The 27,540-nt window shown below is 34.5% G+C and overlaps 1 protein-coding gene across 1 annotated transcript in view; it reads left to right on the top strand.

Moving 5' to 3' along the window:
- The window catches only part of RTTN (rotatin), a 77,057-nt gene that overhangs the window by 48,577 nt on the left and 940 nt on the right, over positions 1-27,540 (top strand). The window contains 17 exon segments of the mRNA XM_032681706.1: positions 136-218; positions 5,978-6,092; positions 6,654-6,744; positions 6,746-6,792; positions 6,795-6,846; positions 7,857-7,947; positions 8,958-9,111; positions 9,263-9,400; positions 10,340-10,551; positions 12,851-12,951; positions 15,913-16,003; positions 19,432-19,509; positions 20,992-21,118; positions 22,924-23,123; positions 24,918-25,185; positions 26,424-26,527; positions 26,885-26,954. Of these exon segments, the coding sequence (XP_032537597.1) occupies positions 136-218; positions 5,978-6,092; positions 6,654-6,744; positions 6,746-6,792; positions 6,795-6,846; positions 7,857-7,947; positions 8,958-9,111; positions 9,263-9,400; positions 10,340-10,551; positions 12,851-12,951; positions 15,913-16,003; positions 19,432-19,509; positions 20,992-21,118; positions 22,924-23,123; positions 24,918-25,185; positions 26,424-26,527; positions 26,885-26,954 (2,022 nt within the window).

The following is a 27,540-nucleotide window of genomic DNA, read 5'->3' as shown; positions in this document are numbered from 1 at the left end:
TAACTTATGTTCTGAGATCTTCAGAAGGATAGCTGTAGTTGGCAGCCTTTTCATTGGAACAATTCTTTGAAAAGCTTGTTATGCTCTCTGCTGATCTTACAGTAGTTTTGATTCTTATTTTTTTTTTTTTTACAGATTTTGATGATTCTCTTAATCTTTGGAAGGCTCCATCCACTCAAAGCACATCTTCACATTCTCACTCAACATCTGAAACTATGGTAACTTGCAGAGTAATCTGTTTATTTTAAATATAAAGTTGTTAGTGAAATGCTTTTAAGAAAATTAGCACTCTTACAAATCTTAAAAAAACTCTAGCCAAACACAAAACCTGAAATCAATCAGAAATTAGCTGAAGCTAATTGAAATTTACTCTAAAGTAATTTTAATATGCTGGAAAAACCTTTTATGGTTATTAACCTCTGCAAAAAATAAAAGATAGCTTACCTTGACTAGCTAAATGCAGTGCTAAATTCTGTAGCTTCTCACAGCAAGACATATTCTATAGACATTACTTTGTAATTGGTTTTATTGACAAAGTACAGACATCTCTATCTCTAGTTGTCATTTCTGCTGCTGTTATCCACACCGTCCTTTCAGTGTGAACTTGTATTTAAATGACACAGCAACAGAACTGGATCAATCAAAACCACATAAATACATTGGGTATTCTGTGTCATAATAAACTCTGGACTCTGAAAATACTTTCGTAGAATATAAAAGTGACACAAGTGTTTGCAAGACCCAAAATAGACATGAGAAACATAAATCAGGTGGTTGCTTGAAAAATTTGGTTCTGACTAGGATGACTAGTGCAATAAAAGGCTGTAAACACGTGCCTAAAAAAATCCATTTTTTTAGTTTTATATTCAAAAATGTTTCATTTATGAATAACCATCCAATCTGTTGTGGAAGCCAGAATATCATCACTCTTTTCTGTTAAACAGATGCCCATGCTAATATAACAATGGCTGATAAATTGGAAGATCTTATCTTATTGGCTAAAATAGCTATGCCCAGTTTTACTGTGGAACATGATAAAAATAAAAACAGAAAAGCTAGTATTGAAGTTTTGTTTCAAAACATTTCACAAGTATAATTTTCTTAATGTTTTCCTCTATTATAAATGTATTGCAGTCTAGTACTGATACTGTTATCTGCATGTTTTTAATAAATGAGGAAAAATTATACTCTAGTTTTAAGCAAAAATTTTTATTAATTTTTATTAATAAATGTGATTTTCATTAATCTAAAACGCACCCTCCCAACCCCTTTATTTAAACATAAATATTCAAATTTGAAGATTAAAATAAATAAAAGTGCATGTAAATCAAGAAGTATGTATTATCATGATGCTGATTAAAAATATTTGCATAAGAATCTCAGGTTTTTTAAAAGCAGTTCTTTCTGGATTTCTTTTACTGAAATAATTCAGTGCCACTTGCTTATAGGAGTGAAAGTTGAACAAATTTCTTCTTGTTTTGTTCATGTTACTTGAAGGAAAAGTTAAATTTCAGCAATTCTTATCAGGGCTGGGTGTCTGATGTACTTAAAATTGTGCTTGAGTTTTATGAAGAATTGGAGAGTTTGTTACATTAAATTTCTTCAGTTTCAGTAGTTTAGAAAAATGAAAAGGGAATGAATAATTTTTAATCTACTAGATCAAATAATATATTATATGTGTAAAGTAGCATCATAGTTTAACATAAAGGCTTAGTTCAACAATTCCATTCAACAGCTGGACAGCTAATTATTAAAAGTGAAAAGCACAGTGTAATACTAAGACACACTCATTTGTATCAGTCTTCCACATAGGGTAGACTTCACACTTGCTAAGGTTATAATCTTAAAACTAACCATGAGAGTTTTATAAAAGTTTGTGTTTTGTTTTGTTTTCCTTCTTTCTCTGATTCATATGAATATATCACACAAAGACTTTTGATTGTCATTTCTGAAAGTTAATTTGATTTGCATTCATCCTTCATGGACCTTTTTAGCAGCTGCAAACTCTTTTTTTTTTTTTTTTATATATATTAACTAAGTTTCTTACCTTTAAAAAGTACCAGTGATGACATGACAGATTGTAAGTTTGCAAGCTGGATGGCAAAATGCAGAGGTGTGATGTTCCAGTACCAGTATTTATTAGGAGAAAAAAATGGAGGAATGTAACTGAGGCTAATTGCAAACTGTACTTCAGAGGGCAGTTAAGTTGTGTGTGTCTAACAAAGTTAGGAAATACTTTTGAAAACTCAAACTTGTCCTGAAATCAGACATTTGTAATTTATTCCTATATAACTTTAAATTTTTGGCTTAAAGTGTGACACAAAGCTTTCAATTTTGATGTGTGAGTAAAAGAAATACATTTGTGAAGTCAACCAAATTTTGTAGAAGTTTGTTGTTAAAATTTACGTGTTGCTGGCACGGGGAGGATGTTGTTATTCCAAGCCCACAAGATGGCGTGCTTTCCCCATCACAGATGAAAGGAATCTGCAGGTCTTATGGAAGGGAAAACATGGTTTTTTGATGCATGGTACAGCTTTTATGACAACAGCCACAAATAGCTGAGAACCAGCAATCAAACCAGGTTGAATTGTTTCTATCAGAAACTCTTCTCTGATATTTTAATATCAGAGAAAAAAAAAATTGTTCTCAGTATGTTCATATCCATTCTTATTCCTAACACACTATTAGTTCTCTCTGCTTTCAGATTTCATATAATCAGTATATTTGAGCTGTCTAATATCAAGAGCTGATTTCACATAGGGTCATGTGACCTTAATTGAAAATTGCATCTAAATTATTTTTTGGCTTCATCTTTTTTACTCCATCTCCTAATTTTCCCTCAAATTCGCAAAAAGAAAAATAGAGAAAATTAGAAAGGGAGTCAGAGATCTTATAGATACCATAGATAAAATTTTGCTCATTTTATAAAGAGTTGCTGTGTGGGATGAAATCAATGATTCAACATCATGTAAAATGACAGTAACAGATTTGCTTGTACTCTGCTAACTCATGTGGACTGTATTTTGTGTCTTTAAGATCCCAGTGGATTACAGATTTCTGTCAAATTTGTCTTTATTTTTCTGTGAACTGGAATGTGGATAATGCAAAAAGTCAAGTTCTGAGAAGATTAAAAATGTTGGTCTTTTATAGAATTAATAATTTAAACATTAACTCAGGTTATCATTACAGAAGGCAAATCCTTACTCTTATTTTAACCAACATTTGTTTTGTGTTTAGTATATGTGATAAGAAATCACTAATCTGCATGGAGATACCAATTTGCTTCATACTGCATAAATACTCTAGGGCTATTCTGTGCCTGGGACAGCTTAGCAAAATGAGCAATTATTTAAAAACTTGAGCTAAAAATGGTGTGGGTTAAAGATCTACAGACATCTCCCAGATAACTTTAAGTCATGGCCGTTCTTTTCTATGAAATCTTGTTGCTATTTTATAAAAATGTGTGCTTTATTTTCTGGAACCATGGTTACCAGAGCGCTATACAGTTAAGTGATTTAAACCTTTGAAAAGAGAACTGAATAGAATTAATCACTGCAAGCCTATTAAAGCAATGCCAGAGGGATTTTTGTACTAGAGGTTAAGAAAAGACTTTTATTCCTATCTAGTAGATAAATGGCAAACCCCTCGCATTTCTCCTGTGTTTCCTCTCTGACAATTTTTGTATTCTTTTGAATTAGTTCTAATCTGCAGTCATCATCTCCCTTTCCACACACATGAACCTTTTCCCCTATTAAACCCTCTTCAAAAGTCTCACTGTTAAGCAACACAATGCCTCATTGCTCCCAGAAACAATATGGTGGCTGTAGTAAATATCCTTTACTAGATACTATGTCCCAGACTCCCAGTTCATCCTTATCAAAGGTGATTTATAAAAGTGGTAATAACTTTTTTTTTCCTAGAAGACAGAAGTGTGTGGAAACAACTTCATTGTGTTGCTGTGTTTTCTGTTAAGATAGCAGAAAATTTATGGTTTTAACCTATTTCCCACTGTGAAGCAATTACCAATAAATGTTCCATCAGTGCAGGAAGTTGATATTTTTCTAACCAGATAAAGCTTTTACTGATTTCTTTTTTATTTATTTTTTTAACATAACTAAGAACTTTTTTTTATTTCCTTACCCAAAGTGTTTAAACGGTTGTCGAAGATAAAGAATTGTTGTGCAATGTAGCTGGTACTAATTACTAATATATAAAAGCTTGTATAATTCATAATAATATCTGTAAGATGACTCTCAGTATAGTTATAATTCCTTTTAGGGCTTTACTTCTTTTAAAAGGACCATATGGACTGTTAAAAGCTATGTTTTGGGATATTACTATTTAAGGAAAAGAGTTATGGTTTTTCTCACCTATGAGAATGCTTGGAATTGAAGTATAGTGTGGAATAAATGCAGAATTTACCATGTGTCAAGCTCAATTGGTTTAATATAAAAAAATGGATTTTAATAATTATTTAAATTAGGAAGCATAAAACTTTAAATACCTTATTTCAATAGGCAAACATGGTTTTTATTTGTATAATCAAAATAGAATTTGAATTTCAATTGCTCGGTACAGTTAGCATTTTGCTAACAAGAAAATTATTTAACCAAGCATTGTCCTAGTATTTGTGTGACACAAGCTCTGTGTGAATCCTGGGTTTTGGACACACCTCCCAAATTTTACTGTAGATTGTTTTCTGTGTTACAATAACCTCATGGCTTTTTTTGGAGAACAACTGAGCAGGCTTGAGGAGAAAGATTCAAGACTGTAGGATGAATAGCAGGAGACCAGAGGAAAATGGGGGAGAGAAGGGAGTTAAAACACGCGGGTTAAAAGTAGGAAGGGAGTAATCTGTGATTTCCTTCTCTCCATCCTTTTGTCAGTTAAGTCACTTTTTACATTTCCTTAGGTAAAAAAATATTGTTATTCTAACAAAACTTAGAAGAAAAAAACCAAACCTCTGAAATATTTCAGTCTTCCTTCAAAAGCTCACTGTGAGGAAAAGTCTAATAACATTCTTCTTCAAGCTGTAACTGTGTTGAGATTTCATTGGGTTCCCCAACATTCTGTATTCTTTGCACTGTAAAGTGACACACTTGAAGAAAATTATCTGATGTGAATTGTCCGTCTAGAAAATAAAAACCAGAAGTGAAAAGTGACTTGACATGATAGATACTTGTCCCATGCTCTGAAACAGGCCACAGGTCTTACTGTTAAAAAAGCACATCATTTAGCTGGAGACTCTAGATCTTCTGATCTAAAGCTTGTGGTTTTAAACACAGTAGCAAGAGCATTAAGAACTTTTGAAAGCATGCAAAAGTCATAATGTGGATGACGTACAATTGGTAGGAGGAGCACGGTAGTAGTATGACCTTAAAATTATCTACTGTCATGTGGATATCTCATGTCTTCATTATGAAATCAGTAAATATAAAGATCACAGGATTAAGGTTAAGAGACGTACCCGCAATTAGAATGACTCTGCGACATCAACTCTGACTGATGACAAATGTGCTTGTGATATTTTTGTCCGAGTGTGTTCTGGTACAAATGGACAAGTGCTCATGTTCTCAGCAGAGCAAATAGTCCATGAAAAATCTGACTTTAAATGCTTCAGTAATGTCTTTCTATCTTTATCCAAATGTAGGTTGAGTCAATTATATGGATGAAAAAGAAGGATGAAGAGGAGGAATTTCCAGTGACATGGGCATTGATCAGTTTTTAACTGAAATGTTTCAGGCTGTTCATATTGCACATCTTTCAATAGTTTCGATTACTGGATGTTTAATATATACACACATACACACAGTGGACGAAATTTAATCAAATTACTTTTGAACAGTAATATTTACACCGGTTTTTGTTTTATGAGTTTGTGGGTTATGGTAGGTTGTTCACTCGTTCCAAGCAAAGTATAAATAGAAGACTAGTCTATAAAAGCTGGACTCAACTAGCGTATTTATGGCTTTCATAGATTCTGTCTGCATCACCATCACTGGGGAGTGTTACTGAGCAGCTTCAGGCAACAGTTCCAACAAGTTCAACCAGTTTTATTCCTGAAGCTGTAGTTGATCGACTTATGGCACAAGGTAAGTCAAGCTTGAGTTGTGTATATAATGATGAATACAATGTATTAGCCTGCACATATTTCAGTATTTTCCATGTTGTACATTTGTACAGCTCGCATATTGGTGGAACATCATTGGTGCTTCCTGTGGTTGTTTTAGAAGACAAACATTAAAACTTCCTCTAAAATGAAATAAGGTGAAATACATTTGACAGAAAGAAGTGAAAATTGTTGGTATTGGTTGAAATGTAACTTGAGATTTAGGTTCTATTCCTGGCATCTAGTCACCCTTTCAAAACAATCAGTCATGGTAAAGCTGTCATATACATACATGCACACACAAGTGCGCACACACACACACACACACACACACACACACACAGATGTCTCCTTGTATGTAGAAAGATGAAAATGAATATAATGAAAAATATAACACATAAAATCATAATAACATATAAAACTTGAATGTTTTATGAAAAATAAGAAGAAATTTATTTTATGTAACTGCTGTAATTTAATAATCTGTGGGGTTTTTTTGTTTTTGTTTGGTTGTTGTTTTTTTTTTTAATTAAACACACTCTAGGTCAGAGTGATACAACCATCACAGAATCTCCAACTCAACGTGCTTCTCCCATGTCTGCTGCTCTGTCTAAAAAGCGTGGTGTAGTCACACCTTTTGTCAGCTGTTTGCAGCCTTCTTCACAATCTGCTTGTTGTCATGCCAAAGATACTGGAATTGCTCTTCAGCAAGCACATTCGCTAACAGCTCTCAGCAGGTATGAGATCAATAACTGTTAAGCTATAAACAGGGTGTAGCAATAGAGATTCAAATGAGATCTACTTGTGTTTCTTACCTCAACTGTTAAACATATTGATCACTTCTTGCTTCTGAGGTGTTTAGAAATGCCTTTTTTAAAAAATACATCAACAAAAGAAAAGAATCATGATTATTTATTTTTTTCACAGAATAGGTAGCCACATCGGTGATTCAATTTGTGGTGTCTGTCTTCTACAGTCAACTGTGTTCCTCTCATAATGTTCTAGGTTTTTGTCTAGATGACCATTAGTCATCCTTTTTGGACGGGTAATTTTTAGTAAAGCAATACATAATACAGTCAGATATTTGGAATTGCAGATCATTTCAATTGAATTGTATGAAAATTTTGAAGATGAGCCAAGAAGTCTCACATTAAAAGAGAGTAAATAACACTGGCCAGATTTGGGAAAGTATGGATGATAAATCATGGTGTTCTGCTTCTTTTAAAAGAAGGAACTACTTCAAAATAGTCTTCAAATTTCATGTTTCCACTTCTACCATAAAGAATTCTTTCATCTGTAGAAGGTGTTTGGGAGTCCTGAAGTGAAGCATGAAAAATTAGTTCAGTTTTTTTGCAAAGGTTTTCAAGAGCTTTTATAGTTGCTCTTCCTAGTGCAAATAATGGAAAAAATGAAACAAACCCAAACAAACAAACTCCCAGTAACTCTGGTTTGAATGAAGTTTATATTATATCAGAGGTGTTTATTCTTCTAGAGAAAAGAAAATAAGCAATCAAATAGAAACAATTGATTTTTGCCAGTACAGTAACAGCTATTGGAATTTATATTAGTCTAACTATTTTGAAACAACTTAACTGCTGTTATAGTTACCATTGCACTAGAGTTTCTTAAAATGGTGGGATTTACCAATAAGTGCTTCTTATTTTATTTTTACTGTTTATTTATATCATTAAGTTAGTAGGATGTTTAACTGTTATCTGTATTTCTAACCAACTTTATTTTATTTTAGTCTTGTAAATGCTAATCTGGTTGAGAGATGTATCATGGAACTGAAAGCTCCATTGGGTCATCCATGTCATAGAGAACATGTAAAAGCTCAGGTTAGAGAAGCATTTGTTACTTTCTAATTTTTTCAAGTTATGAAATTAATTATGTTAGCATAATATATATCATTAACTTAGTCCAGACATCCTGCTATAGGCTACACTCATGTGAATCTCTGCACTTTTGTCAAGGCTTAGGTGAAAATAAACCATTTTATTCAACACAGAATAATTATTTTCTGTATTAGAACTATGTTAGAACCATCAAACTGAAAATGAATTATGTTTTAAAAATATAAATTGAGTTTAGCCATTAAAGAACTTATATAATAGAATTTCTTTGTATGGTATTGAAGTACAAGCCAGGTACAGTTACTGACACATACACTACAACAAACCTGACTGCTTTGCTTTGTCTCCGATCCTGCAGACAGTTAGAAATTTTTTGAAATTTTGATGTATTCAAACCATATAGGGCTACTGCTGATAGAACTAGTTTTTTATCACATTTAGTTCTGTATATACAACATATAGAACAAACTGTTTCATGGCACAGCACCCTTTTATAGCTTCTGCTGCTCTGCCTTCAGATATACTTTGAAGAAAATTACTCCTGTAATTAAAGAAATGTGTTTTCTGCAGAAATCTTACGAGAATAAATAAATATGTCAGGAGTAATTTTTCCCAAAACTTCGAATTGAACTTCTGTTTTCAGGAAATATGCATGTATGTCTCAGTATTAATGACCATTTTTATGTTTTTCTTTGTGAACTTCCAAGGAATATGCTGCTATACACGTAGCGAGAGTCATAACTTTCTCACAGGAGACCTTTGTCACTAGAAAATTGATTCCATGCATGTGTTTCCAAACTAAGGATTCTGTTTCATCTTCAACAGTAAAAATTAAGAGAATACTTTTTTAATTTATATCCTATTATTTATCTTAAAGTGACATATATTAGCTCAAAATATCATGAATCAATCGACATAATGTGAATAAATGTAAAATAATGTGGAAGGTGTAAATATATGGCTTTATTTCATATCTTTCTATAAATATTTAACAGGTCATAATACTACTTCAATACTTGTCATCTGTGTCCAGGCTTCTAAAATCATGTTTGTTGGTGGACTCTCAGCTTGTAATTCAGAATGAACTGTTGAAACCTCTCTTGGAAAATACCTTTAGGATTCTCACCATACGTCCCAAAGATGGGTTAGGTAATGAAGTACTTTGTTTCCAGTATAACCAGATAGAGGCAGGTCTTCATTTATGGACCTCCTTCATGTAAATTGACACTTGCTGTCAGGCTTAGCTTTCCAGGTTTGTGCACATTTGTAAATGCGTTGATTTTCTGTGTTGTCTTTGCAGATATTGAGTTAACACCTGTACTTCGTGAAACATGGGCAGACTGTTTCAGCCTTCTAGCTACATTATTGTGGAAAAGTGGCCAGATATCTTTTTCATCTGTGACAGCAGCCCTTGCAAATCATTGTACAGCAGTAATTGGTAATGACTATTCCTGGATAGATTTTAACCTGGCAACTAATAAAACAAACAATGGAAAAGAGAGTCATTCCTGTTTAGATGCTATTAAGTAATGACCCATGAGATATCCAGAATGAAAGCCGAATGTGTCCAGAGCTTGACTGACTTGTTTCGTTAACTGAGTTTATTATAATTCAGACAAACTTTTGAACAGCCAGATAAATTCAGAAATTTTCTTTGCATGTGTGGGTTAGTGATTTTATTTGTAAACCTTTGTAAACTTATTTGTAAAGCCAAATGTCGTGTTTGTGAAATGATCCATTAGCACTTTATTTTTCCCTATTTTTTTTTTTAGTGTCTTGCATAAAATGAAAGCAAAGTTTTGAGGGGAGATAAGAGACATAGGAATTCAAGATTATTATACAGGGGTTTATTTGTTTCTTTGTTTTTTAATTATTCTTACATTGGTTATTTGCATAGTCAGGCAAGATTCTGTGACATGTTGTAATATTGAAGTAGGAGCATAGTCCAGACAAGCTTGTGATTTTAACCAGGTGCACGTTAAGTGATTTAATGAATCCAAATCCAATTGTACATAAAGCAGCTGATAGATACTGTTTGTTTTATAATGTAAACTGTTGAATAAAGTGAGGAGAGTTCAGAAAATTGCTGAACAAATGATTGATTTGAGTGAAATGGAAATTACTTTTTTTGTTTTATAGTCAAATCAATGCAAAGTAGTTAATTCATTCAAACCTTATAAAACTCAAACTTTTCTTTCTTAGATTTTTTTAAAGACTTACTAGATGCATAGAATTTGTGGTATTCCTTGTGCAGTGTACAGGTATTACTGCCTCTTGGCTCACACACTTTATTTGATAAGTCTTTCTGAGTTCCAAAGCACTCGAGCTTTATTCATAATGAAATGTAAAAATTTTTATTTTTTTGTTAACCTTTCAGATACCATTTCTGATTGTATTCATCTGTCTACCACATATCCTGCTTTATATGTGGCTAGTTTACAGTTCCTCTCTGTCCTTTTGAACGAAGAAGGAAGAAGACAGCTCCAAGATAAACCACGCTTATGTCAGAATCCAACTATTAGCTTTCTTCTGGAGCACATTGAAGGATGCCAGGCATCAGTAACTCAACTTACTGCATTAATTATTCAGGTATTTGAAATTTGACATTTTAAAATACAAAATTTTTGCATTTTTGTATTTCATTAAAAAAGAATATGTAGTTACCTAATGAAAAATCAATTGTTTCCAGTTATAAACCAGGACATCTTTAATTTGAGACATCTATTACACTCATTTTTGAAATTCATGTAATAAGATAGAAGAATTGCAAAGAAGCAACTTCTAGGAAGTGCCTTGCAAGGCAATTATGCTGCAACAATATGGTGTGAAATCCTACACAGAGAAGATGATACATAGATAGAACATCTCTGGCCAAATGCCAATGCACTTTTTTCCCCAATTTTCCAAACATGTAATCATGTTTTTAAGGTTTGAGACATAGTTATTCCCATTAACAGCTGCCTTTGTAAAATTTTTTTAACAAAATGAATCATTAAGCCTTCTGATTCATTCCATGGTAGCATAAGATCAGTCTTGTTGTATTTAATGTATTTTCTGACCTGGTTTTAAATTGGCCAGGTAGCGTATTTTTGCTAATTCTTGCAGGAACTTGTTGCCCAGCATAATCTATATTGGTGACAAGATGGTTTTTTTCTTAGATACTTGTTCTGAATGTTCTGTCTCGGTAAATGTAATCTCACTATTCTTATTTATACTTCTATACACTACCCTAAAAGATTCATTTACCTCCTTTGTATTTGCATCCTTCACTTATTTATGGATTGTTAAAATGTCTTCCGTTACTTAGTAATACACAAAGTTACATGTGCAGTTTGTCACTGCAACAATAATAGTGAGCCATGATTCAAAGTGTACTGTTTGTCTGAAAGATGCACATTTTATATAATGTAGTTTATGATTTCTAATGTTCTGGACTCATTGTCTTGCAACTGTTTTGGTTAATAAGTATCTTAGTACTCTTTTGCTATGTAAAACATAATTATTTGACATTTATTCATGCATATTGGATGGTGTGACCAAAATAATGCTCTGTTAATATAATTTCATCTCCTCTCTTCCTATGGGTGCTGAACCTTGTAGAATAACCTTACTCCTACCAAGATTTGACCTGATCTAGCTAACATCTGTCACACACACTGTGTTCTTTTGCTGCTGTGTTGCAGCACTGTGGCTCTATAGTCTCTAAACAGAGATTTCACAATGGATCTAGTAAAAACGGTTGTAGTCTAAATGTAAATTTCTTTTTTTGTTGGTTATAAATACAGAGCCCAGTCCATGCTTTGGTGCTTTAATTTGGTGTCAGTTGTCCTTATCAGTGAGCTATTGGGGTTTTTTTCAAATTATCAATTTACTAGTCTTTATTCCTTGACCTTTTCACTCCTAGTTGCAGTGAACCCTTCAGTAAATGATAACCCTAGAGCATACATTAATATTTTATTGCATATTAAAATTTGAAAATTTTCTTAGACCATTAATACATTGACGTAAGTAGGGGTAAAATCTGTGAGGTCTTATGGTTATAGTTTTTAGTATATAGTATAAAGTTTTTCTTAAGATGATGTATTTTTGGGCCTCTCTCTGCCTCTAAGACTCTAAGCGAGACTGTAGCGCTAACTTTAAATATTGTTTTCTTTTTACTGATCCAGAAACTGTTCTTATTTTACTGTATTCCTCTGGTTACAATGCAACCATTTGCCATTTTATGGATGTCAGTATTGGCATGATATTTAGAGAAAATTGCTAGATGGAAAAAATTCTCTAGTGGATCTATATGAAGCACAGGACAACTCCTTGTCTTTCAGTGGTCTTTTATATGACTCCAGACAAATATTCTTTTGAAAAACAGAGATTATACTTGTTATTAGAAAAGGTTTTATGCTTACAAAGACCTCACAAAAATAAGACAAAATACTATTTTTAGTGTTTAGAAGAGTATCTAAAATAGTATCAGTGATATTTTTATTCTCAGGAATTTCACTGTATTTAATGTCTCTTCTTCATCATTGGTTGAAGGAAAATGAGATTGCACAAGGTGCATCAATTGTCTGCAAATAGCAGACCTTGAATATTAGGAAAAGTCTGGAATGCCCAGGCTGAGAACCTAGGTAGAATGTTAAGAAAAAAGTAAGAGGAGTGGGCTGCAAGCAAAGAAGAAAAATTTAATTAAAAAAAAAAATTTAATTACAAAATTAATGAAACACTTTATCATGCAGACTGTCTATAAACATGAATATTTATAAAAGAACTCCATATAGGAATATAGTGATGAATCATCCAAATGAAAATGTAGACTATGACAACCTATTATAGATATGACTACTATTTTTAATATGGTCACTTGTTTCGGTAATGAATTGCATTTTTGTAGGTCTGTGAAAGAAAATCTTCAAAGGATGTACTGAAAGAAGTTGCTACAAATGCACTGCTGTCTTTGTTAGTGTCAGTAAAAAGGCCAGAAATGTGTGGAAGGTGAGCATTCAAACTGTACGTTAAATGATTTGCGAATCAAATGCTCACAGGTGTTTTACGTATTATCTTTAAATCATAATGGTTTTGTCAAAGCAAAAGACCTAGGTTTCAGTGGCAGGGTTTTTTTCAGATTTTTATTATGAAATCTTTTTAATAGTTAAAAGTTTTCAACTGCAAATAAAATATTATGTTACAGCCAATCTAAAAACTGTGGTGAAGTCACAGCTCTGTGTTAGAGTGAGAGAGTAGTGTGTGTTTTACCACTAATGACATGTTCTCCATTTGAAACTGGAGATTTTTATTGACAGTATCTTCCATTTCTTGTTTATGCTATGCCGGTACTTTTGTAGGTGAAAGTATGACCTGTGTTCCCAGTTCTGGCTGTACTAGACAAAAAGAGATTCTTTTTCTCAGCTTGTTCTTCCTGCCTCTGTTTATTTAGTCCCATTTACAGTTTAAGTAGGACCTTCTTCCCTTGCTATGCTATCTTTCATGCCTAACTTCTTACCAAATGCTTTTTGGCCCTCTAGAATGCAGCAGTGGAGAGTACTTAATTTGCATTTCTCATGTATCATGCATTTAATACCTTCTGTTAGTCCAAGTTCACTTATCTTGGGTGCTTCTTGTTCCTTATATCTCCCAGATGGGGTTTTTTCTGCTTTTAAACCTACATACATTGAAGTAGATAACCTAGATATATCTATTGAATGTCTGATCCAAATAGTGGCAGAAAAAACACTGAACTTCAAATCCTGTGCTTTTGCTCTTTCTCAGTGTACTGGTGCTGTACTCAACCCTTACTTCCAGGGTCCTTCTTTGTTGAGGACCACTAGACCATCGAAGATATGATTTCCTGTGAAGGCACTTCCAACTGCAGGAAGTGCATCGTTTTCTGTGCTTCAGAAGTCTTCAAGTCATCCTCGCTGTCATGCAACACAGATCTTAGAAAAAGAGGAATAGGACTTCTGGGATTCAAACCAATGTCCTTAAGACACCCGTAGCTCTAAGATCATCTGTTCAGCTCTTAAGGACACTTTAAGAAAATGCAAAGTCTTGCACCTCAAAAGGAACAACCTCTTACAGCAGTAGAGGCTGACCGGAGAGCTGAAACGGGCCTGATAAGCAGCAAGCTGAATGTGAGAAGACTTAACAGCATCCTGGACTGTATTAACAGGAACACAGCCAGCAGATCAAGGGGAAAGGATTACCTTTCCTCTGCTTACCTCTTGTTACACTAAATCTAGAACAGTGCATCCAGTTTTGGCCTAGTACAAGAAATGTCAACAAACTGGAGTGCGTTCAGCAGAAGGCCACCAAGGTGATTGTGTCCACTTGTCCTTAGATGAAAGGCTGAAGGAACTGACTATGTTCAACTTGGAGAAAATAAGGTTTTGGGAGGACATAATAGCAGTCTTCTCATACCTATGAGATTTTGAAGAAGATAGAACCAGGTTTGTCACAGCAGTGCATGGTGAAGGAGGATGAGAGAAAATGGGCATAAATTGAAACTTGAGGGTCAGACTGCCTGTAAGTAAACCTTTGAAGGCAGTAAAGCAGTGGCTAGACATAGTGTGCATTCTCTGTCTTTGGACATTGTCAAGACCCAACTGGATAAGGCTGCATCGCCATCATCATTGTGAAAAATTTCTTCCTCATATCTAGTCTAAGTCTGCTCTCTCGTAATTTAATATGATTACCCCTTATCCTATTGCAACAGGCCCTGCTAAAATGTTTGTCCCCATCTTTTATGTGCTCCTTTTAAGTACTGGAAGACTGCAATCAGGTCTCCTTGAGCCTTCTCTTCTCCAGGCTGAATAATCCCAATTCTCTCAGCCTATCCTCATAGATCTATTACATCCCTCCCATCATTATTGTGGTTCTCGTCTGGACTCACTCCAACAGGACCCTTCTGTGCCAGGGCCCCCACAGCTGGATGCAGAACTCCAGGTGGGCTCTCCTGGAGGAGAGGAGTAGAGGGGCAGAATCCCTTCCCTCAACCTGCTGACCATGCTGCTTTTGATGCAGCCCATGATGCATTTGTCCTTCTAGACTCTAAGTGCACTTTTCTAAGTCATGTCCAGCTTTTCATCCACCAACAGCCCTAATTCCTTCTTAGCAAGGCTGCTCTCAACCCCTTTATTCCCCAACCTGTATTGATACTTGGGATTGCCCCAACCCAAATCCAGCACCCTGCACATCACCTTGCTGAACATAATGAGGTTTATCTGGACCCACTTCTTGAGCTTGTCCAGGTCCCTCTAGATGACATCCCATTCCTCAGGCATGTCAATCACACCACTCAACTAGGTGTCATCTGAAAACTTTCTGAGAGTGCACTCAATCCCACTATATTATGGTGAATACATTAAACAGTACCGGCCCCAACATGGACCCCCCAAGGGACACCACTTGTCACCAGTCTCCATCTGGACTTTGAGCCATTGACTCCTACCCTCTGAGTGAGCATCTAACCACCTCAGCCACCGTACAGTCCACCTGTCAATTACATAACTCTCCATTTTGCACTTTGAGTCACCTGAACAATTGCTTTCCTTTGTCCCACCTCACGTGCAGCAAATCTGCTGTTATTAGGGAAGGGTTGGGTAATACAAATGGGTTGCCCTAACCTCTTGAAGCTTCACTCTTCTAAGCAGCATCATTGAAAATATCCTGAAGAGTTAGACTTGTTATCCTCTCTTTCTCAAATCATCTTCCTCTCTCAGTCTTACCAGTCCTTCCTTTTGGCATTCCTCTCGTGGGACTCTGTTGCAAGTGGACTCAAATGTATTCTGGCTTCTCGAGATCATTCAACTGGATGCACTTGATCTCAGAAACTGTTAGTTACTTCCTGATATCAAGAAGATAACACCAAGATCATTGCCAGAAGATATTTGTGTTTCTTAAAATGTTTTTTGAATGTGAATGTAATTATAAATGTTACTGGTTTTTATCTTCCAGCTGACCTGATAGACGACTGTATAGAAAACATGAAGCACATCACGCACAGCTGAACTTGGGATTCCCTAAAACCTGGAAAGCACAGAGAAAAAAGGTAGCTATAAAAGCCAGAAGACGGATATGATAAGGCACTTCCCAGCTTTCTTTCATTTTGGTTTGTTTTTTCTTTCTTGAGGAAGATACTGATTGTATCTGTCACGGATGAGACAACTTGTAGTGGATCTGGACACTGGAGCTTCTATAAGGTCTTACTAGGTCTCAGCTTCCTTTTCCAACATGGAGATGACTGCTACTTCTGGAATGTCAGGCAGAAAATCACATCAGTTCATACTGCGCAGCTGTTCTGTCTTGGGTGTTTGCTGGACAAAACCCCTGGGCATGTACTGGTGTTTTTCTCCATGCATCTCTCTAGCCCTTAGGATCTTCTCCCCTTGCAGGGTTTCTTCCTCTAGGCAGGATCTTCATGTTCTTTCTTTTTTTTTTGTTTTGTTTCAGAGACAATTCCTTTTCAGGAATCCTTCTTTTTGCACCAACTTTTCTTTCTGGAACTCCAAGCTCCTGTTTACTGTAACTTAATCTATGTGCAAAGTACAACACATGATCAGCCTCTGAGTTACTGGTTTTGTCTCAGTCTCATGTCTTTTCATTAATTGGAGGATTCAGGACTTCCCACTTTTGGTCCAGGTTATCAGAATTAGCTCATTCTGGATGAAGTCAGCGACTAGAAGGCTTCTGATTGAGGGGTAAAGTTCAGTTTCAGACATTCACTTACATATACAAACATCCTTTTGTAATCTGTCAGTGCCTGTAATTTATGATATTTAGCCTTACAGCAATATCAGAGTACTGTATTGTTTTCAAACATAGTTGGACTTTCAACCGTGACTTCATGGTTCTATCCAATCTAGCTAATTTTTCCCATCTTGTTTCCACAATAATAATTTTTGTTTTTCTCACGTTTTCTTTCTCATTGTCTTTCAACCAGTGCTAGCCATTTTGTTTTTATCTATTCCCATGTCAGTCAATCTCCCTCCCATCCCAAAACCAGTTTCAGTCTGCTTATGAATGTAAATCATAGGTTTTTTTACTTTCCCCCTTCTCCTATTATCTGACTTCCAGTTGTACTTTTTATTCTGTTCATCTTCAAACTTGGTCTAGGCATCTCAGTTTCTTCTCATCTGACTCAATTGTCCCTGGTTTTAATTTCTTGTCAGTTTTTTTTTTTTTAACGTCACACTTGCGATCCTTCTGCCGCCTGCACTCACAGTTTCTTTCTCCATTCATAATTTTTTATTTAGCCTTTTTTTAACTTCCTTCCAGTTATTCCAGACTCTCATATCACCCAACTCTTCCTTACCACATCGAGATATGTCTTACCATCATCAACAGTTTCATAAGATTTTTGTTGCAATCTGGTTATTTCTGCCACTAGCATCTAAGAGAATTATTAAAATATGAAATACAGGCAGTACCTCTGCTGTCAAGTTTGATATCTTGTCCACTCCCACATAAAGCAGAAATTGCAGAAAACATCTTCCTGCTGAGTATTTCTGCATTTCTTGGCTCAGTAGTATTTTTCTGAGGTTTTGACACAGACATTAACCCTGATACGTGAGAGTGTGGAACTGTGTTTAAAACAATGAACTCTTAAAAAAAGTTTAAGTTTGACCCTGACATTTGAAGGCTACAATATTTTTCTTTAGAGCTGCTAAACATATTTATTATCCCTTCTTCAAGGGTTGGAGGCTGAAAGGTGTCCTGCCCTGGATATGTCTTGTAAGTTGAAGTCAGCTAGTTCTTTGTATTTTTTTGGGGTGAGAAGAGGGAAGCTGGGGACATTGCTCCTCTGCTAAACATAGAAGGAATTTAAAACTTGAAAGAAATTAGAGGAAAGAAACCTCTGAGAAAGGTCAGAAAGACTTTTTAATTCAAAGAATTTAAAAGTCTTGAAAGATTTGCAAGACTTTATGGCAGATTTCCCTGCTGAACTGGGACTGTAGGTTGCTACTTCACATGTAAGTGTATGTAAGCATCATATGTAGTGCATAATGACAAAGAGTTTCATGTGAAGGAAGCTGAGACATTGCTTTCATAGTAGACTTAGCTGATCATTCACAAAACTGCCCCTCGGCCCACTTCAAGGCACAACTCTCAAAAGAAGTGATGAGAGCTTCTTTCTTTTTTTCTTTCTCTTTTTTTTCTTTTAACTGTTGAGAAAAATGTGTTTAACCTAGCTTCATTCTCAGGGCAACCGATGTGTTTTAGCTGATATTCCTTTTCTTTCACAATAATTAATGTGATGCTAACCAAGAGCATGGAAAGTATTTACAAATAGCCAAGCTTTCGAAAAAAGCCCTTAAAAATAGGATCTTAGTAAAAATCAAGATATCCTAAAACAAGTAAATACAACAGTGCCATCAACAGAATCCATAACTTTTTTAGCCTCCTAGAACATTATACATTAAATATGAGTTATAGCTTGTGACATTTTAGAGTTATTATATTTATTAACTAAATTAATACACAGGGAATTCCTTGGAATAGTGTCTTGGAGATAGCATTTTATTTGGCTAAAAGTGAGACAAACCAGTTATAAAATGTATTTGTAATGAAGACTTGTATATTTTTTCTTTATCTACTATACCTGACTTTCATTAACCTTTGGGGGATAGACTGTTACTTCATTTCTAAATGTTATCAACTGTGCATGTTATGATTTATAAGCATACCTTATTGCTTCACCTTGTCTGAGATTAAGCATAAATCCTATTTTACATTTTTGTTCCTTTATAAGGCAGAAATAGTATGCTGTGGTGAAGAGGCTTGTTGGAATTTGATCATCTTTCATAAGTGTTTTACTGTGTCAACCTTATAGAAGTTAGGTCAGCGATCATTAGCCTCTAGCGTCACAGCTCTATCATGAAGATGGATTTTTTGTTTACTTGTATACTTTAATCTTAGTATAGTACCTCACTGTCCAATGGTCTGTATTTATCTTCGTGATACTCTTATCAGGTTGGAAGCTATTTCCTTTATTAAGGATGGGAGGCTAAGACCCTGGGAATATAAGGATGGATTGGTCTGACCAAATGTAGAGATCTGCAAGACAGAGTTAGTTTAACCTTGTTTTTATCCGAGGAAAAAGAAAGGTGCTTCTCAGGAGTGATTCATTTGACTTGTTGTTAGATGTCTTTAGGATGGAACCAATTCTTGGAAATGTTCCCACCCATTTTTCATTAATTGTAAGAGAAATGGAGCTGATGTCTGCATTTGGTCAGATAGGCGACCCTAGAAATAGTCTCTGTGGGCTATAAGAGAGATGAGGATGACTCTAAGTAACTTGTTATAAATGTCTTCATTAATATGAGATGATCCTAACTGAGATCAGAAGAAAACTGGGAAGAGATGTGACCCAGATGTTAATGCCTAGATTTGCACTTCTCCTTAGAAATCTCTTTCTTCCTTGTACAAAACTCATTCTGGTCCTATGTTGACAATCTTCCATTATTTTTCTCTGGATAGGAGGAGAACCTTCTCAAGGATTTAAGGTGTTCTATGCAGCTCCTCAGGAACTGTCTCTTTCAAAATGAAGAATGCAAAGTAAGTATTCTTATACTGAAGTAATGTGAGCACATTCAGTTAGCTAATGAAGGTAATTTTTTTTCTACTTTGAAGTTATTTTCAAGCTGGCTAAATATTTAGTTTAATATTAATAGCAGGAAATGCTTCAAATTTCACTATTATTCCCAGTTTCCAAGAATATTTCATACATGCATTAGGAACTCGATGGTCTTATTGGAACATCATCTCCTAATGGTTTCAGATGGCTTTTATCTTTTATATCCACTTCTGTTTTGCTTAATTAAATCTAATTTTCAAAGCATATCATATGAAAAAGGAATGTGGAGAAAAGTGTGGGACCACCAGAAAGGCACATAGGAATAGCTTCAGATCTTGGGAAGTGGTTTCTTCTCCTTATTCCTCTCTCCTTATTTTCTTTTCCTTTCTGAAAGACAAAAAAACCCAAAACAAAACAAAAAAACCCACCAACTCAAACAAACAAAACTAAACAAAAAACAAACCCTAAATAATAATTTGCCATTTACTTTTCTTTATCTGTTAAATTGCACTAATCTTCCACAACACAGTTTTGTTTCCATCTTGATTTTTTAAAAATAGTTTTCTTGCTCAGAATCTTGAATTCTTCTTTTCATTCACATTCTTTATCTTTTCTCTGTTCTTCTCAATTCTTTTCAACTTCAGTTCTACCTAGCTGTTTTTCCATGGGCAGAATACTAGATTACCTTTTCTCATTTTTTCCTCTGTTCTTTCTCATCACTGTTCTTGCTCTTTCTTATTTGCCAATACCATTCACATATTATTTTCATTTTCTCTTTCACAGTTTAATTTGTCTGGCATTGTGTTACTTGTGCTATTTATACAACTTGTTTACTTTTAACACATACATTAGTGGAACCACAAGATTTCTGATTTTCCAGAAGTACCCCTTTTCTAGGGCATGTATTAGCATTCCTTTTGTATAGAGAACACCTGTTTCTGAATAAGCAATCTAATTATCCCTAAGGTCCCCATAACTTGGTTGTGCCATAATCTCAGCTAAGATTATTATGGAATGTTTTTCTTGTTTTGATCAGGATCTGCAGAGACAATTGCTTGGAGAAGATAAGGAGGTTTCTGTTGATAACTGAAGATTTCTATCATTTGCTCTGTACACAACTGCATTTTTGTATTTCCATGCTTTTTGAGTTCCAGTAATTACTTTTGTTGGAGTTGAATAAAACTATAGAATAGAGAGCTCTTGAACAATCACAGTTGGAATGAATAAGTCTTTACTTTTGTTTGCATGTCTCTCAGTAATTGAAAACATGCAGGTTTTCGCTTGCATAGAGTTAATTTCATTGGTGTTGAAATGAAGATGTCAGTTCTCTGTACAATCTTTTAAACCATAAGATAAAACATAAGATAACACGACATAAGATTACAATATGCTTTTCTCACTATACTTCATTTTAAAAGTATTTAAGAGTATAGTAGTTTAAATTCTTCCTCATGTTTTTGCAGGTGGCAGCGCTCAAAACTCATCTTGTTCCTGTTCTTCATTCACTATGGCCGTGGTTTTTAACCGATGACTCCTCAATGCAAATAGGTCTGCATTTGCTTTGTGTCTACACTGCAAACTATCCTGCAGGTATGAGAGTCACTTTGTGATGTAAAACATAAAAATATTTTTTCCAGAATAATTAAGATGGAAAAGCATAATAAAAGTAAAAGAAAGTTTATTACTACCATAAGAGGAAAATATAAAAGCACTGGTTCATCAAAGTCTATGAAGAGTTTTGATTTTAATACATTCAAGACTTTTATTCAGATCCTGTTTCAGACTGTTGGATTCAGCAAGACTACAACTGTACTAAAGGATTAAGTAGCATTTCATTCAAACCATTATGTTTGAAGGTTTCACTGAATGTCCTACAAAGCTGAATAGTTATGTTATAGAAGTACTACTCTAAGAATTCTTTGATAGAGAACGGTGTATGAGTACATTACATGGTTTGTACTTCACTCCTTATTGAGAACATTCTAGTTTTAAAATAGTCAATATTAAATTTAATATTTTGTATTAAATTTCTTCCATTTATTTATGCCTTCGACTCAGTAGTTTGTGTTCGTATATTTTTCATAAGGATTTTCTTGTTCATTTGAGCAAACTTATCTGTTATTTCCATTGATAATTATCCCCACTACTAGAAACCTGATCTTTTTTCTAGTATGGATTTTTCTTATTCCATATCCTGGTTATTTACTCAGAAAATGTTTTGCTAGTGCCTTGAAGAAACATGTAAGTGTCTGTTCATTTCTCCTTGTCAAGATACAATGAAAGAGTTAGCAAGGTTAAAATATATTAACTGAAAAGTCTCTTGAGCTATTTTCACTCTTTTTTTTAAGTTAATGTCTCCAGACCTAAATGATCTTGCAATGGCTTTTTTTTAATAAAGAATTTTTTTTTTAAATATGGACTGAAGAAAGCTCAAATGTCTATTAGTCAACCACAGGGTATAAAATTTAAATATAGTGTCGTGTCAATTTAAATATAGTGTCGTGAGAGAAATCAAGCTGGCGTTCTGATGGTCTTTTTTGTTCCTTAATGCTGAGTGACTCTAGACTGCATTTTTTTTTCTTGCTGATAAGAGCAAGTGTTCTCTGATCAATCATGTTTTTTCTTTCTGTTCAGAGTAGGTGGTTCATGAGGTGTCCCAAATCTACCTACTCTGAACTCGTTAACCCCTTCTCCTCAGTGTAGTCAAAGAAATGCATGTAGATATTTGTAACAGTTAAACACTGTCTCATTTTTGTTTACTTTTGCCATGGCAGAAGTTAACCTTTGTTGCAGATGGCAAATGCCACTAGACAAAAAGGTTTATATCTATATTTGTGCATAAGCATCAGGCAGGTAACACAGTTGTTCCCTGCTGCTGTGTTAATTTGAGCTTGTAGCTCTATAGCCTAGGTTAGTGCATGCTGCTGTTGTACAGTGTAATGACAGGTGCAGACAGTGCTTTTATTTCTCAGAAAAAATATACTGAAAAACTCATATTAGGCCTTTCAGATTATGCAGAGACATCTGTTTTCTGAACCATTTTCAGAGGATCTCTTCAGATTCTCTTGCCAAATGATTGTATAATGCCTTAAATACAGTGTTCCAGTTTTTAAGGAGACACTCTGAGGCGGAGCAATGGCTTCTATTTAGCAGCAGAATCGCCTCTTAGATTTTGGAACAATAGAACAGTAGACACCTATTCCCGTAAACCACCACATTCAGGCAGATTTCTATTCAAAGTATGTCCCATTTACTTCATTGTGGTTCAAAGAAAAAATACGTAACAAATCCTTTCAAAAAGTCCATCTCAACTTTAAGCTGCTGGATGCTCTTTCTATAGGTTTTTCTTTTGAATATGTATCTGCATTTCTAATATGATGTTTCATTGCTTTAAGGTTGTGCTTCACTTTGTTGGACCAGTGGTGGACAATCATCAGTTCTGTCTGCACGAGGTGCAGCTGGCAATTCATTAATGCATAACATCTTGAGATTAGCTTCCCAAGTGTCAAATGATAACAGCCCAGTTCAGCAGGTGGTCTTTTGTCTAATTTCTAACCTTGCTCTGTCTCATGACTGTAAAGGCATTATTCAGAAGGTAAGTAAATAATATTCTTGATTTTAGCAATGTGATGGTTGCAGTTTCCTTTTTAATAAATGCTTGTCTTTCAATATGGAGTGTCCTGTGATCATATAGAAATGCTTCTGCAGGAATCAAAACCATTTTGTCTTCTCAGTTAGTTGTGTTACCGTTCCGTACAAGCAGCCTGAAATTCATAGTCTGGACAGATGCAACCTTTTATAACCTCTCAGTTTCACTGGTGTGTAAAATTTTTAAAACCCATATATATAGTAGCAATCACTATTGGATCATGAAAGTGAGCATGCGTAGAACAAACTGCATGTGAGTAAACAAGAAATTAAACGTTGTATAAATCATTAGGTATACTGTGTGAAACATAATCTTTATAGAAGTTTTAGGGAAGATGTCCTACATGTCAGTAGTTGGATGCTGGATAGAAATCTATTCTTGTTTATGTAGTGTCTTATTATTTTTTAATTTGTATATAGAATGATCCTTTCTCTGTTTTATCAAATGTTATTTGAAAAATCTGTTTCTCTTAAACTTTGATCATTTGAATTAATTCAACACCTTGGGAAAAGAAGTCAGGCCATGTTGAAAGTCAGCCTTGTAGTGATATAAGATGAGCTAACACAAAAGAAATTAGAAAAAGTTATTTATTTTTAGCATATTTTATAGTAATTTAATAATTACAACCATTTCTTTCAATCTCTATTGACAATGTTCTGTGCATGGACCTAATTACCTGTTAGAAAATGCAGGGGGAAATATGATCTTTTTGTGATGCTGATTATGTAAAACCTAATCATAAAGTTGGAAAATGGCTCATATTCAAACTTTTTGATAAAGAATTTGAGATCTTTTCTGTAGCAGATGTTATGTTCTGTGAATTGTTCTTCTTTTGCTCTCTTCAGAGTTTCACTTTAGTGCGATAGTCTTTGTTCTCTCTCCTGAGCTCTCCTTTCATAAGTGTAAGCAATGCTGAATAACTAATTCCATCTGTGAAAATTAAGTTACCAATATTATATTCATGTGAAGAAAACAACGAGTTGTATGGTGGGTTGTTTGCTTTTGACCAGATGCTTGTATATGTTGTCAAGGTTCAATGAGATGGGGAATTTACCATCAGTGAGATCAAGGACTTTATCATCACAGGAATTTGTTAGAACATCTCCCTCTTGTAACATGGTGATAGATTTTCACCTACTCAGAATCTCCTTAAAGTGGAGACAAACCCTGAGATATAACTGCACTGATATGACATACAGTTTTTCTTCAAATCTTGCAAAAAAAAAGGATATTCCTCTGGCTGTCAGTGAAGGGAGGAGTGGTGCTGTAGGTCCTTATGAGTCACTTCCAACTTGAGATGTTATTAACATTTGCTATTAACACATGCAATAATAAATAAGAAATCAAGAATACATTATCTGAGTAGTGCAGTGATTCACTTAAAATGTTTCTAGCTTGTTTTTGGGCAGAAATGCTAAGTGCAAAACAGAAAGCCTATATAGTGGTGAGAATTAGCCTTTAAAGAAATATATCGTACTGGATCAAGTTTTACTTATCTACACTGCATAAATTATTATAGAAGAAAATTTATCTCACCATATTAACTTTCTAACCAGGAAGTGGATTCTTTTTCATATGTAATTCTTTCAAAAGTTCTTGACTAATAATGGGTTGCCTAAAATATGTGAATGAAATGTTAGTATCAGTTTTTGGGCAAGTACATAGATTGGAAGGTCAAACAGCAGCAAACAAGCCATGGAATACTGTGAATTCTAACATCCTTTTTCTTTCTTTTGACAGAGTAACTTCCTGCAGAACTTTTTGTCTCTTTCATTACCAAAAGGAAGTAATAAAAATCCTGGTAATGTATCTACTCTTTGGCTAAAACTGCTACTGAACATATCTTTTGGAGAAGATGGACAGCAGATGGTCATGAAGATAAATGGTTTTTTAGACCAGATCGTGGAAATGTGTAAATACAAACACAAGAGCAGCCAACATCTAGCACTTCTTATTCTACATAACATATGTTTTAGTCCAGCTAATAAACCAAAGATATTAGGTAATGGTAAGTATTCTGTATACTTATATAATGGTAAGTATGTGTTGTATTCTGAGAATATTGTGGCTTCCAGAAGACCATATTTTCATTGCAGTTTGGGTTACTGGCGAAGAACTCAATTGTTGCTTTTTAGAAAAGCATTTTTATAAAAATTATTTTTGTAGAAGTGATTACAGAGCACATAGTTTGGCAGAGAGGCAATTAAAATAATAAAAGGAAAAGCAAATAAATAGTTTTAAAAAGAAAATCAAGATTCATTGTGAGATAGATCATTTGGATATAGTAACACATGAATTAAAGGATTTTTGCAGTTTTCTCAAACAGCAAGTTTTTCAGGGAGGATTGAAGGATTCCTTGTGTCAGTCAGTTTGAAATAACTGAAGGTCCTATGTTTCAGTTGGACAAAGCCATATTAGCTCCTACAAGTCATGGATGTTGAGACAAATTATTTTATGTCCTGTCATGTGTGGAAAATGATTATGATAATGATAAAGTTATGATCACGGCATATATATTTAATGTAACAACACGCACAGAACTTTCTTCTTGGTTGTTTGTAAAAGACATGTTTCTTTCCCCCATTTAATTGCAGAGAGAATGCTCTTTGTTATAACTTCTCAGGAGGTTTTCCATAGTGTTCATGCTTTTTATTTTTAACTAAGATGTGGATTTGTTGCCTTGATTAAGCATTTATTATTCAGTTACATAATCTGTGAATCTTTGTTGTGAAGTGAACAAGCAAATTTGAAGAGTCTGGCTTCAGAGCAATGATAGAAAATTAAGGCACCTACACTGGAGTGGCAAATATTTCTCATTGGTTGCAAATCATCTGCATAATAAGTATGAAGGAAAATAGAAACATCTTAATATCCATCCTGATGTGGTTCTAATTGTGGCTACTGGGAGTTATAAAACAGTTTCATGGCTTACTCAGTCCCTATGCATAGCTGATGGCTGTACGTAATGTGCGTGTTTTGTTACTGATGGCTTAATTTTTAGCATTACTTGTCTTTGTTTTGCTATATTTTTTTCAACATTTCTTTCAATGTAGTCTGCCAATTTCATGAGCATATTGAAATTTAATCAGTAATAAAGTTTCTGTAATTCCTCTGCCATACCAATACTTGTCATAAAACTAAGTGTATTCCAAGCATTAATAAACTGAGGCATGTAAATATATTTGTGTGCTTTTGATTATATTTTCTAGATACTTTTGGGTTCATTTTTTTTATTTCTCTCATTAGAGCAAGCGATTGGAGTACTGTCTGCCTGTTTGGAAAGTGACAGTCCTTCTGTTCAGAGAATAGGAGCAGCTTCGCTTTGGGCTTTGCTGCACAACTATCAGAAGGTTAGTATTTGAGAAATGCTTGGAAAAATTGTAATGTTATACTTTTATGCTGTAAACTCTAATACAGTGTCTCTAAGTAAATAATAATGAATTTTACAGTAGTCATTTGATTTTAGTTGCGTAGCTGCTGAGTCTAGGAGATTAAACAACGTGGTAAAGAAGCGGCTTGTCCTCTGTAATTTGTGACAGCTTATATAAATGCAGTCTCTATGATAATACAGTCATATGTTAATTCTAAAATTCCTGCATCTCATGCTCTGCTGAATTATTATCATTCTCTAAACTTTGCTGTTGAAGTGTGATCATGTGGGGAAGAAAGTCAGCTCATTCTATTTTGTGTTTCTGTGTGTGCTACAGGCAAAAGTGACTTTGAAGAATCCATCAATAAGGAGAAGAATAGATGAGGCCTATTCTTCAGTGAAGAAGAGTAAGTCTTACTTCCACCTAAGCCCAATTCTTTATTTTTCCATCATGAAAACATTTAAATTTATATCATCGCAATAAGTTTTTGTTGTGCTACAAGTTTTTTAAATGATACTTTTATCTCTAAAATCACAAGGAGCAATATGGTTTATGGTTAGGCATCCTATAAATACAGATAGAGAAAAATGCCTCTTGGTTAACAAATTATAAATAAGACCCTGTGTAATTGCTAAGGTTGGTTTCTAAGCGTAGATCTGATCATGCTTGCAACAAAATTCTTATTTTCACAGTACAGATCTGTGTTAATTCCTAAATTTAGTGATAGGAAAAATTTTCCTTTTAGCATTGACTTTGCGTAACAGTGCTCAGCCTCACAGTGTTCAGCCACAGAGAGAAGGGTTCCAATCTTTAAACGAGTATAGTGAGTTACCCAACATTCTGAAAGCTTGAGATTTTTTGCTCAAGTGAATGAGCATAACTATTGTTTGAATAGCTTTGATACTATAGGTTCAGCTTGTTGAATCAACAAGGTAGAAATATGCAGCTTTTATGGACTAGCATCTAACATTAATCCCCATTTGCTTACATAC

This window comes from Chiroxiphia lanceolata, chromosome 1 (genome assembly GCF_009829145.1).
Source record: "Chiroxiphia lanceolata isolate bChiLan1 chromosome 1, bChiLan1.pri, whole genome shotgun sequence".
NCBI lineage: Eukaryota > Metazoa > Chordata > Aves > Passeriformes > Pipridae > Chiroxiphia > Chiroxiphia lanceolata.
This window is presented reverse-complemented; position numbering and strand designations above follow the sequence as displayed.